A 14,140-nucleotide genomic window follows, 5' to 3' on the forward strand; every position below is an offset into this window, starting at 1 on the left:
TTCCATAATCATGTCATATCTCATTTACTTTTTGTTTCTGTATGGAAATACAGATTATGTTTAACTTTAATTCTTTTTTGTTGCATGCTATATTTATTTTGAGTACATAAATGTGGTATTTCTTTATAGTATAATCTTACTTTTAACTTTTTACTTGACAAATGTTATCCTAACATTCCAGTTTCTTTCTTTTAACCATTTAAAACACAAAGACTCTATATGTTAATCAACTGTCTCTTCATTTTTAATGCATTCAGTCATATATGTATAAAGCAAGCAATATTTTAGTGAACCTTCCTGTTCTGATTTTCTTGTGTATTTGTATGTCTCTGTGTTTGTTGCTAAAATGACTCTACTTAACAAGTATGTTATTTCCTTTCTCTTAATACATAACTTCTTTCCTTCCTCCAGAGACACGGTCTTTATTGCTAGTACTGTTTGCATGTTGCAGTGATATAGAATTGTCTTGGATCTTCAGTGGACCATGTTGCAGGTTGTTACATGCTGGCTCAAATTTGATTCCATGATTTTCTCCACAGTTGTGGTCATACCATCTATCCCTCATCCAAGTTTGAACCATGGATTCCTTGCCAAGTTAATTCCTGAGCAGAGCTTTGCCCACTCATTTTACAAAGGTAATATTGACCTCATCTCCTGACCTGTTTGGGTATTCTTAAATTTCATCAATTGTTATACAATAACCATCCATTAATGTAGTTGTTTATAAACACCTCAGCATACGGCTCAGGTTTCATGGAGATATAATACATTGTATTTGTACCTGGCTATGGTAAAGCGTCTGCTTGCAGTGTGGGAGATTCGATCCCGTGCAGGTTCGATCCCCAGGTCGGGAAGATTCCCCTGGAGAAGGAATTGGCAACCCACTCCAGTATTTTTGCCTGTAGAATCCCATGGATGCAGGAGCCTGGTAGGCCACAGTCCACAGGGTTGCAAAGAGTCAGACATGACTGAGCAACTTCACTTTCACTTATTGAGAGCAAAATATAGTTTTTATATTTGTATTCCATTGTATTTCTTCAAGTATCATCTTCAGACTAAGGCTGCCTAATTATATGGATAATAAGATGCATGGTGGTGGCATGCAGAAGAGATCACAGAAAAGTCCCACCTTGTTAGTGGGACCAAATTAGCTCTAAAATGAAGGCTACCATAGAATGACAAGTAAAAAGATTTTAAACAAGCCTCGAAAGCATCACAGTGATCTATAATTATTTAACTTTCTGTCAGAACAAAATTCCAACCCTTTTCAAAGGAATACAAAAAATTCTCCAAGCAATGCAATTATTCAACATTAAGCATTCAATAAAAATTGTTAAGTGTGCAAAGAAAAAAATGTGATGCATAAGCTGGAAACAGAAAAATCAACCGAAGCAGATTCAGAAGGGGTACATACATATTGCAGAGTTGTCAGATCAGGGCATTCAAACAGCTATTGTAAGTATGTCCAAGATGTTTTTCAATATGAAGGAAAAAATTAATACAGAGAAAAATGAAAGCATTTTTAAAGAACCAATTGAAAGTTTCAGAGATGAAAAATAAAACAGCCAGAATGATGCCTCTGGTTAAGAGTAACATGAGATTATTCTGTGAAGAACAAAGGTGAGCCAAACTCTGCCCCCACCCCCTGACCCAGGATTTTCCTGTGTGCACACGCTACATACTTCCTGGGACAGTGAATATGATGGGTTTTATTCTTGTGACTAGGTTATGTAATATATGTTAGCACAGTTGCTTTTAAGAAAAGGTAATTATACAGATGGCTCAAGTAAACTAATCACACTAGCCCTGTAAAGGTGGAGAGTTTTCTCTGGCTTGTTTAGAACAGGATGTGAGAGCACCTCAGTGTGAAAGGGATATGACATAAAGAAAGTTCTTTGTTGCTGAGATGGAAGTGACCATACAGCAAAGACCTGAGATTGCCTTGTAGAAGCTGAGAGTACCTCTCGGCTAACAGTCAGCAAGAAAGTGGGGGACTTAAGCCTACAAACATCAACAGACTGAATTCTGCCAATAACAGGAGTAATTTTAGAGAAGGTACCTGAACTCCAGATGATCACCAGTGTCTTCATCCATCAGCTAATGATATGGAAGACCAACTCATAGAACAAATAAAGCAGCAAAGTGTTTATTATAATTTGAATGCACTGATTTTTTTTAATAAATGCAAATTTGAACACAATGATAATATAAAGGAAAAAATTCTTTTCAGCTTTTAGCACTTACAAAAAGTATCTAACTCTGAGTTGTATAAACTAAGAAGGATTAGATTAGATTAGATTGGATTGTTGTCTGGAGTTTGTTTTGTGTAGAAGTCTGTTCTAAAATGTTAACTGCAGTGACTGGAATAAACTCTGGAGTAGCTAACCAGATTCAGAAGCCTGCATCAGAATATCTATGCAGTGCATTTTTTATCTAGAAAGGTTTGCTATGAAACAATTTTAGCTGAAATGTACAAAGGTCTTAAGGGTATTTTAAAATTTTGGTTACTTTAAGGTTGATGTGGTGAATTTCCTCTTCTCTTTATTATGTGATAATATGGAAGGTGATCATAAATGACTATTACTGCATGCTGTCATGCAGTGGTTATTAAGAAGAAAAGTTCTATTGATGATGTTGGAAATGCAAAGTCAATTCATAGTATTTTTGCAGGATAAGAAAACAGTTTCATTCCAGTTGTAAATATGTAATAGAACTGGCTTCTTTGTCAGACATATAATATTTGTTAAATGAGCTCAGTACTTCGAAGCAGGAGAGATTGCAGCATGTATCAGAATAGATTAAAGGACAAAAATAAAAGTTATAATTTTGGTAGTATGCAGTTTCTACATTTTCCATAGTTTAATAATAATTATTTTAATAACATTATTTTATATTTGATAGTTACTACCAGTAAAGTATCTCAGTCTTTAAGAGTGATCTTAATTTTGCTCATCTTGAAAAGTTATCTCCTATTATTTTATGTTTTTGATAGAATGTCTTGTATTTTTCATTAAAAGAAGATTCATAATTAAGAAATTTATGAAAATGGAATCTTTAATTGAGCTATATTTATGCTTGATTATAACTATATGATATAAATCATTGGAATTGAATGTTGATAAACATTGAGGATATATTTTGAAGATACAGTATTTCTAGCTTCATTTTGGATAAAAGTTGTAAAATAGATACATGTTCTGAGCTCTCGGAATTCTCATTCTGTCAACATACCTCTATAAAATAGCTTTCTCTATTCTGCATGTTATTAAAACAAAAATAGGCAAGTTATATGTTATTCCCATGAGTACTAATATTTGCCATTTCTACTTAGATAAGTTCACAAGCAAAATGTCCATCACACTATAAACTTTAAGTACTTATATTCCCAATATTTGTTCAAAATGTTTTTAGAGACATTTTTTGGGGGGAATCACTCTTTGTTTAAAACTTTTTGTTTATTTATTTTGTGTACTGAAAATGTTACAAGTATAATGACATTTGTCTAGATTGATCACCTATGCACACACTCTCGGTGAACAACATGGATAATTTTTATTTTTTTTGCCATTGTTACCTTCATTCTGATTATATTTATCAAAATTTAAATTTATGTCTATGGAGTCAAATAATACAAGCTATGGTGCTTTATTTTCTGTTTTGAGAAGACTGATCTGGACTATTCTTCAGCTCCTTCACATTTCACTCCCTTTTTTCTCCTCATGATTAAGGCTTTTAGAAAATTCTGAACTAGCTCTTTGGCCTCTCTCTTCTTCATCTTTGATAGTTCTTCAGTTCAAAGCCATAGCTTTGAATACAATACTTCTTTGAGTATTGTATAGTCTCATCATTGGACTTGTCTCTAGTTTGTTACTGATGACAAAATCTTAAGTAACACTATTATATAAAATAATAAAATAATGTAATGAAATATAATTTATATTTAATATAATATATTCATATAATAAATATTTTCTAATAGAGCCAATGTCATGATTTTTCTTTCTAAATATTTCTAATAAATTTCTATAGTTTTGTGAACAAAGTTAAAATGTTTTAATTGTGGCAAGAGTACTCTGGTTCTGACTTCCCTGGATTACTACAATCATCTCTTAAGTGTTTTTTTTTACCTCTTGTCTTTTTTTTTTCCATTTATTTTTATTAGTTGGAGGCTAATTACAATATTGCAGTGGTTTTTGCCATACATTGACATGAATCAGCCATGGATTTACATGTGTTCCCCATTCTGATCCCCCCTCCCACTTCCCTCTCCATCCCATCCCTTTGGGTCTTCCCAGCGCACCAGCCCTGAGCACTTATCTCATGCATCCAACCTGGGCTGGTGATCTGTTTCACCATTGATAGTATACTTGTTTCAATGCTGTTCTCTCTGAACATTCCACCCTTGCCTTCTCCCACTGAGTCTAAAAGTCTGTTCTGTACATCTGTGTCTCTTTTCCTGTTTTGCATATAGGGTTATCGTCACCATCTTTTTAAATTCCATATATATGCGTTAGTATACTGTATTGGTCTTTATCTTTCTGGCTTACTTCACTCTGTATAATGGGCTCCAGTTTCATCCATCTCAATAGAACTGATTCAAATGAATTCTTTTTAATGGCTGAGTAATATTCAATGGTGTTTATGTACCACAGCTTCCTTATCCATTCATCTGCTGTTGGGCATCTAGGTTGCTTCCATGTCCTGGCTACCTCTTGTCTTTTTAATCTTTGTTCTTTTTTTTTATAGTTTTGCTGAAGTTCATTTTGAAATATAAATGAGGTTATGTCTCTTTTTAACATAAAACATTTCTCATAATGTTTAGAGTAAAATATCACAACGTTCCTAACTTCATTTTATGTGGTTCTTGCATTTGCTCACCATGCCACAATCAAACTAACTTTTAGTTCTTTAATTATGCCAAGCACTTTCCTGCCTCGTGATCTTTTTTGTTTGTTGTTCCTAGGTTTTGGCTCTCTTCCCTGTATTTCATATGACTGGAGAGTACTCATTCTTCAGGTGTCTGGCTAAAGGTCATCGCCTCCTCACAGAAGCTTTACCTCCTACCATAGCAAAGTAGCTTCCACCTACAATAACCTTATTTTCTATCATAGCATCATCTTTATTTCCCTTCTTGAATTTATACAGTTTATTTATTTGTTTAATTGTCTATTAGAATGTGTGCTTAAAGAAGGTAATCCCTAATCCTAGCATGACGCTTGGAAATTAATACAGTAAATATTTATTAAGTAAATGTGTAAGCCAGTGAGAATGCTGAACAGTTCTTTTTAAAGTTGAATACTGATGGTATACATAAAATGTATTTAATTAATAAACACTAAAAACAGAAAATAAATTTTTATTAATGACATGTCCTAGTTGTGAAAGAAGTTTTATGTTAATTATTTCCCATTAGGTTTAAAAAAATATTAATATTTAAGTGAACTTAAACATAAATACATTGTATAGTTTTCCTCTAATAATTTATTGTCAGGGAAAAGAATTATCTTATAATTCTTTTTAATAATTAGGGTATTGTGCTACTTGTATAAGAATAGACATATGGCAAAAAGAGTTGACAAACAGGCTGGAATTTGTATGAGTATCTCATATATGACAACTATAACTTTTCTAACCAAAGTTAAGGAGAACTATTTGGCAAGTGGTAGGATTAGCAAATGAGGTAGCCAACTGAAAAAAATTTAATTTATATCCTTATTTCATATATCATGCTAAGTAAATTCTGGATGTATTAAAATTTAAAGCTAAAAAGGAAACAACATAATTCAAGAAAATTAAAATTAATATTTTAAATAAGAAAAGATGTTTTAAATCATAACATCAAAATACGAAGTTGTAAAAATATGGCTAAAAAGTTTTATCTCTCTGCATCTCTAAAAATATTAACAAAATTAACAGAAAAAATGCAAACAGGAAAAAATTTATATTTATTGATAAAAGTTAACAAATAAAAGCCTTAGTAAATAAAGAGCTCTTGCAGGTCAATTAAAAGAATGTATCATAGTGATGAAAAAATATAAAACAAGAAAACTGAACAGTTAACAACAGAAAGGCAATGTAAGTACAAATAAAGAAGATTTAGGTACATCTACTAATAATCATTACAGCATTGTTAATCAGCTATACTCTTATATAAAATAAAATATTCAAACAAAGTAAAAAGTCTACTAATAATCAATACATTTATATTGAAGTAAAACTGCAACCATAATTTTCAAATTGGGTAAAATTTTCAAGGGTGAGAATGCAAATATGTGCATTTTGCATAGCATAAAAATATTCATAGTCCTTAACCTACTAATTTTACTCTTAGAATTGTATGGAAAGGAAACAATGAAGTATATGCCAACAGTGTATATACAAATATTTTTACCACTCAGTTTTTATTTAATTAATACCTAGAAATAAAACTTGTATTTTTAAATACATAGTTACATTCGAGTTCTAATTACATGTTGATGTCAGATACACTATATATTTTATATTATTTAGAGGTAAAAATCATGTGATTTTTCAGTTACTCCTAGCAAATATTTTTCTAAAACTTCTACTCTTTAAAATAAATGTCTGCTTTTGGTATTAGTAAAGGAAGCCAACAAAAGCCTGCCACCTCTTTTTTTCTTTCGTCTTCTAATTTAATCTTTCTTTCAGTTTACTTTAAGATTTATTCAGTATGTATTTGCTGGGTAAATAAACTGTTTCCTGTTACATACTAGGTATTAGAGATACCTAATAATGGGCACTAAGTTTTTATCTTTATGTAGGTACCATTCTAGTGAAAGAAATAGACTTTTAGAAACCACATAAATAATATAATTGCAAGCTATGTTGCATTCTGAAAAATAAAATTTTACAGTGCTATGAGCCTTGGTACATCAGATGTTAAAAAATCTGCCTGCAATTCGGGAAACCTGGGTTCAATCCCTGGGTTGGAAAGATCTACTTGAGAAGGCAATGACTACCCACTCCAGTATTCATGCCTGAGGAATTCCATAGATATAGGAGCCTGAACTTCTACAGTCCATGGGGCCACAAAGAGTCAGACACAACTTAGTGACTAATGCTTTCAGGAGACCATAGAAAAAAAGAAACTAATTTAATTTAGAAATAGAGGAAAACAATAGAATGGGAAAGATTAGAGATCTCTTCAAGATAATTAGAGATACCAAGGGAACATTTCATGTAACAATGTGCACAATAAAGGACAGAAACACTATGGACCTAACAGAAGCAGAAATATTAAAATGAGGGGCAAGAATACACAGAAGAACTATACAAAAAAAGTCTTAATGGTCCAGATAACCATGATGGTATGATCACTCACCTAGAGCCAGATATCCTAGAGTGCAAAATCAAGTGGGCCTTAGGAAGCATCACTAAGAACAAAGCTAATGGAAGTGATGGAATTCCAGCTGAGCTATTTCAAATCTTAAAGATGATGCTGTGAAAGTGCTACACTCAATATGCCAGCCAATTTGGAAAACTCAGCAGTAGCCACAACACTGGAAAAGGTCAGTTTTCATTGCAATCCCAAAGAAAGGAAATGCCAAAGAATGTTCAAACTACTGCACATCTGCACACTCTCACACGCTAGCAAAGTAATGCTCAAAATTCTCCAAGTGAGGCTTCAAACAGTACCTAAACTGAGATCTTCAAGATGTTCAAGCTGGATTTAGAAAAGGTGGAGGAATCAGAGATCAAATTGCCAACATCCATTGGATCATAGAAAAAGCAAGAGAGTTCCAGAGAAATGGGTACTTCTGCTTCATCGACTATGCTAAAGCCTTTGACTTTAGCCTTTGTGTGGATTACAACAAACTGTAGGAAATTCTTCAAGAGATGGGAATACCAAGCCACTTTACCTGCCTCCTGAGAAATCTGTATGCAGGTCAAGAAGCAATAGTTAGAACTGAACATGGAAGAGCAGACTGGTTCCAAATCAGGAAGAGAACATCAAAGTTGTTATTTGCAGAGTATACATCATAAGACATGCTGGGCTGGATGAAGCGCAAGCTGGAATCAAGATTGCCAGGAGAACCATTAATAACCTTTTTAATAATTGGGTCTTACTGAACTAAAACCAAGGTGTTTTCAGGATTGTTTTCCTTTGGAATGCTTTAAGGGAAAATCTGTTTCCTTCTATTTCCTAGCTTTTAGAGGCTACCTGTATTTTGATTACAAAATTACTGCAGATGGTGACTGCAACCATGAAATTAAATGATGCTTGCTACTTGGAAGAAAAGCTATGACCAACCTAGACAGCATATTAAAAAGCAGAGACATTACTTTGCTAACAAGGGTCCATCTAGTCAAAGCTATGGTTTCCAGTAGTCATGTATGGATGTGAGAGTTGGACCATAAAGAAAGCTGAGTGCTGAAGAATTGATGCTTTTGAACTGTGGTGTTGGAGAAGACTCTTGAGAGTCCCTTGGATTGCAAGGAGATGCAACCAGTGCACCCTAAAGGAAATCAATCCTGAATATTCATTGGAAGGACTGATACTGAAGCTGAAGCTCCAATCCTCTGGCCACGTGATGTGAAAAACTGATTCATTGGAAAAGACCTGATGCTGGGAAAGATTGGAGGAAGGAGGAGAAGAGGACGACAGAGGATGAGATGGTTGGATGGCATCACGGACTTGATAGACATGAGTTTGAGTGGGCTCTGGGGGTTGGTGATGGACAGGGAAGCCTGGCATACTGCAGTCCATAGGGTCACAGAGTCGAACACGACTAAGCAACTGAACTGACTGAATTTAAGGTTTGAAAAAAGCCTCATGGAAGCAATATTAAGCTTTGAAACAAAAGATGAATATGTGGCTGCATTTTCTGAGAAATTCCTTGGCATATTTTGGGAACATATGTGAATGGAACATAAGAAAGAAGGGGAAGAGAAGCATTCCATGAATTTTGATAGATAGGCAGGAACTAAAACATGTAGGGCTTGCAACCTACACTAAGATTGTGGTTTTTAAACTAAGCACAGGAGTGTTGCATTAGTGTTCTATTGCTGCCATAACAAATTACCACAGACTTACCTGAAATAACACAAATTTATTGTTTTACATTACTGTAGATAAGAAGTCTAACATGGACTTCTAACTGGACTAAAATCACAACGTCCTCAAGACTGCATTCCTTTCTGAGGCTCTCAAGGAGATTCATTTTCTTTGTCTTTTCCAGCTTCCCAAGGCTACTCATATTCTTTGGTTTATGGCCTTCTTCCTTCTCCCTCCATCTTTGAAACCAAGAACAGGGCATCTTTCAGACTGTTCTGGAGTCACATCTTCCTCTGAGCACAACTAGGAGAGACTTTTTGCTTTGGGGTTTGACTGAGTCCACCTGGGTAATCCAGGATGGTCTATTCGAAGCCCTTACATTGAATGTAAGGTAACATTCACAGGTTGTGGAGAGTAGGATGTGGGTATTGTTGGAAGGGAGGGAGCGTTGTTCTGCCTACTACAAGTATCATACAATTTTACAAAGTATTCTGAGTATAGTGAAGGAATAGATTAGAGGAGCATGGAGGGAAACTGACAAAACGAGTTGGAGGCTGTTGCTTTCTAGGTAGGAAATGCTGTGGCTTAGAATTAGGGTGGTGGCAGTAGAGATTAAACAGGAAAGTAAATTAGACACATATTTTGAAAGTAAAATTTGACAGGATATGGTAACAGATTGGATGTGGCACATTAGGGTATGTGATGTTCTCAAAGATAACACCTGGCTGTTTGGAAGATAATGATCTCCATATAAAGGGGCCAAAGCTAGGGAAACTGAAGATCAAAAGAGAATAACTGGTGGAGTGGTTGGGCTCTGTATTTTCTTTTCTCTTTGGCATTCTGGTTAATTTTTATGCCGTTTACCTAAGTTCATTTCAGCTCAGTCATGTCCCACTCTTTGCCACCCCATGAAATGTAGTTTTCCAGGCTTACCTGTCCATCACCAGCTCCCAGAGTTTACTCATACTCATGTCCATTGAGTCAGTGATGCCATCCGACCATCTCATCCCTTGTCCCCTTCTCCTGCCTTCAGTCTTTCCCAGCATCAGGGTCTTTTCCAATGAGTTAGTTCTTTGCATCAGGTGGCCAAAGTATTAGAGTTTCAGCATCAGTCCTTCCAATGAATATTCAGGACTGATTTCCTTTAGGATGGACTGGTTGGATCTCCTTGCAGTCCAAGGGACTCTTAGGAGTCTTCTCCAACACCATAGTTCAAAAGCATCAGTTCTTTGGTGCTCAGCCTTCTTTATAGTCAAACTCCACATCCATACATGACTACTGGAAAAACCATAGCTTTGACTAGTCAGACCTTTGTTGACAGAATAATGTCTCTGCTTTTTAATAGGCTTTTCAGATTTGTCATGGCTTTTCTTCCAAGGAACAAGTGTCTTCTAATTTCATGGCTGCAGTCACCATCTGCAGTGATTTTGGAGGCCCCCCCAAACAAATTTGCTTACTATTTCCATTGTTTCCCATCTATTTTCCAAGAATTGATGGGACCAGATGTCATGATAGTAGTTTTCAGAGTGTTGAGTTTTAAGCAACTTTTTCACATTCCTCTTTCACTTTCATCAAGAGGCTCTTTAGTTCTTCTTCGGTTTCTGCCATAAGGGTGGTGTCATCTGCATATCTGAGGTTATTGATATTTCTCCTTGCCATCTTGATTCCAGCTTGTGCTTTATCAGGCTGGAATTTCACATGATGTACTCTGCATATAAGTTAAATGAACAGGGTGACAATGTACAGCTTTGACGTACTCCTTTCCTGATTTGGAACCAGTCTTTTGTTCCATGTCCAGGTCTAACTGTTGCTTCTTGACCTGCATACAGATTTCTCAGGAGGAAGGTAAGGTGGTCAGGTATTCCCATCTCTTGAAAAATTTTCCATAGTTTCTTGTGATCCACACACTCAAAGGCTTTGGCGTAGTCAATAAACCAGAAGTAGATGTCTTTCTGGAACTCTCTTGCTTTTCAATGATCCAACAGATGTTGGCAATTTGATCTCAGGTTCCTCTGCGTTTTCTAAATCCAGCTTGAACATCTGGAAGTTCACAGTTCATATATTGTTGGAGCCTGGCTTGGAGAATTTTGAGCATTACTTTGCTAGCATGTGAGATGAGTGCAATTGTTCAGTAGTTTGAACATTCTTTGGCATTGCCTTTCTTTGTAAATGGAATGAAAACTGACCTTTTTCAGTTCTGTGGCCCCTGCTGATTTTTCCAAATTTGCTGGCATATTGAGGGCAGCACTTTCACAGCATCATCTTTAAGGATTTGATACAGCTAAATGAGTTCAATCACCTGCTCTAGTGTTGTTTGTAGTTATGCTTCCTTAGGCCCACTTGACTTCACATTCCAGGATGTCTGGCTCTAGGTGAGTGATCACACCATTATGATTATCTGGATCATGAAGATCTTTTTTGTACAGTTCTTCTGTGTATTCTTGCCACCTCTTCTTAATATCTTTTGCTTCTGTTAGGTCCATACCGTTTCTGTCCTTTATTGTGTCCATCTTTGCATGAAATGTTCCCTTGGTGGCTCTAATTTTCTTGAAGAGATCTCTAGTCTTCCCATTCTATTTTTTCCCTCTATTTCTTTGCATCAATCGCTGAGGAAGTCTTTCTTATGTCTCCTTGCTATTCTTTGGAGCTCTGCATTCAAATGGCTGTATCTTTCCTTTTCCCCTTTGCATTTAGAGTCTCTTATTTTCTCAGCTGGTTTGTAAGGCCTCCTCAGACAACCGTTTTGCTTTTTTGCATTTGTTTTTCTTGGGGATGGTCTTGATCACTGCCTCCTCTACAGTGTCATGAACCTCCGTCCATAGTTCTTCAGGTACTTTGTCTATCAGATCTAATCCCTTGAATCTATTTGTCACTTCTACTGTATAATTGTAAAGGATTTGTTTCAGGAGCAGTGACCCCACAAGAGACTGACCCAGACTTGCCTGTGAGTGTCCAGGAGTCCCTTGTGGAAGTGTGGGTCAGCAGTGGCCTGCTTCAGGGTCGGGGGTACTGAGTGTGGCAGTGTGTGCATGGGACCTTATCAAGGAGGTTGCCGTTATCTTCATTACCTCCACCATAGTTTGGTCTCAGGTCAGACAACAGGGACAGAATATAGTCTGGCCCATCAACAGAAAATTGGATTAAAGATTCACTGAGCATGGCCCCGCCCATCAGAACAAGACCCAGTTTCCCCCACAGTCAGTCTCTCCCATCAGGAAACTTCCTTAAGTGTCTTATCCTTATCCCTCAGAGGACAGACAGATTGAAAACCACAATCACAGAAAACTAATCAAACTGTTCACATGGACCACAGCCTTGTCTAGATCGATGAAATTATGAGCCATGCCCTGTAGAGCCACTCAAGACAGATGCATCATGGAGGAGAGTTCTAACAAAACATGGTCCACTGAAGAAGGGAATGGCAAACTACTTCAATATTCTTGTCTTGAGAACCCCACGAACCATATGAAATGGCAAAAAGATATGACACTGAAAGATGAGCTCTCCAGGTCGGTAGGTGCCCAATATGCTACTGGAGAGTGGAGAAATAACTCCAGAAAGAAAGAAGAGACAGAGACAAAATAAAAACAACGCCCAGTTGTGAATGTGACTGGTGATGGAAGTAAAGTCCAATGCTGTAAAGAACAATATTGCATAGGGACCCAGAATGTTATGTCCATGAACCAAGGCAAATTAGAAGTCGTCAAACAGGAGATGGCAAGAGTAACATCAATGTTTTAGGAATCGGTGAACTAAAATAGACTGGAATGGGTGAATTTAACTCAGGTGACCATTTTATCTACTACTGTGGGCAAGAATCCCTTAGAAGAAATGGAGTGGCCCTCACAGTCAACAAAAGAGTCCGACATGCAGTTCTTGGGTACAAGCTCAAAAACAACAGAATGGTCTCTGTTTCCAAGGCAAACCATTCAGTATCACAGTAGTCCAAGTCTAAGCCCCAACCAGTCATGCTGAAAGAAGCTGAAGTTGAACAGTTCTATGAAGACCTACAAGACCTTCTAGAACTAACACCCCCAAAAGATGTCCTTTTCCTTATAGGGGACTGAAATGCAAAAGTAAGGAGTCAAGAAATACCTAGAGTGATAGGCATATTTGGCCTTAGAGTACAAAATGAAGTAGGGCAAAGGCTAACAGTTTTGCCAAGAGAATGCACTGGTCATAGCAAACACCCTCATCCAACAACAAAAGAGAAGACTCTACACATGGACATCACCAGGTGGTCAATACGGAAATCAGATTGATTATATTCTTTGGAGCCAAAGATGGAGAAGAAGGTCTATACAGTCAGCAAAAACAAGACCAGGAGCTGACTGTGGCTCAGATCTTGAACTCTTATTGCCAAATTCAGACTTAAATTGAAGAAAGTAGGGAAAATCACTGGACCATTCATGTATGACCTAGATCAAATCCCTTACAATTACACAATGGAAGCAGTTTACCTAATTTGCATTTAATAGACTAAAAGATCCAAGTTAGTTACATACAGATTTTTAGTTTATTTTAAATTATTGTAATGTGAATAGTTTACTTCATATTGCTATTTGAAAATCAAATAATCTTAATGTAATTTTTAATGCTGTACTAGCAAGAAGCTGTATGTTCATGTTATTCCTTTTAAAGTTGTTTGGATAATAGCAACTTGAATAATTGAATAGGTAAGAAATATTGAAATACTTCATAAATCACTGTAAAACAAGAAATTTTTTTTGGATGAAAGAATATGACAAATGAGGTCACCATGTAGAAAGTATGTCATTTGCTGAATTTAACCCCATATTTTCCAAAATGCATTAGATGAACTCATTAGGTTCAGTGAAAATCAATGAAAAACAGTAAGAAAAGGAAGCATCTGGCACACAACTGTTTGTTTCTTACCAAGTTAAGATCACTTAGGCTGGGAATGTTTCTCCTTTGTGTACTTATGTGACCTATTGCTATAGAAACTGTTGAGAACTACTGAAAAATTACAAGTCTCCTGTCAATAATAAAACTTGCACAGGTGCAATCATTTATACTTTGTGTGGTGCTCATGCATTACTTCTATTGAAATCACTTGGGTTGAATTCTCAAAGTACCGTAGTGTGCAAAGAATCATTTTGGAAA

At 36.0% G+C, this 14,140-nt stretch overlaps 1 protein-coding gene across 7 annotated transcripts in view; it reads left to right on the forward strand.

The window, feature by feature from the left end:
* Window positions 1–14,140, forward strand: part of NBEA (neurobeachin) — a 642,892-nt gene that overhangs the window by 231,296 nt on the left and 397,456 nt on the right. For 5 of the 7 annotated variants that reach the window (XM_070471793.1, XM_070471794.1, XM_070471796.1 and 2 more), the window contains exon 29: window positions 540–635. The exons of the other annotated variants lie outside the window; for them this stretch is intronic. In XM_070471793.1, the coding sequence (XP_070327894.1) occupies window positions 540–635 (96 nt within the window). The remainder of the gene's footprint in view (window positions 1–539; window positions 636–14,140) is intronic. 7 annotated transcript variants of the gene reach the window in all.

The sequence above is a fragment of the Odocoileus virginianus genome, chromosome 8 (genome assembly GCF_023699985.2).
Source record: "Odocoileus virginianus isolate 20LAN1187 ecotype Illinois chromosome 8, Ovbor_1.2, whole genome shotgun sequence".
Taxonomy (NCBI): Eukaryota; Metazoa; Chordata; class Mammalia; order Artiodactyla; family Cervidae; genus Odocoileus; species Odocoileus virginianus.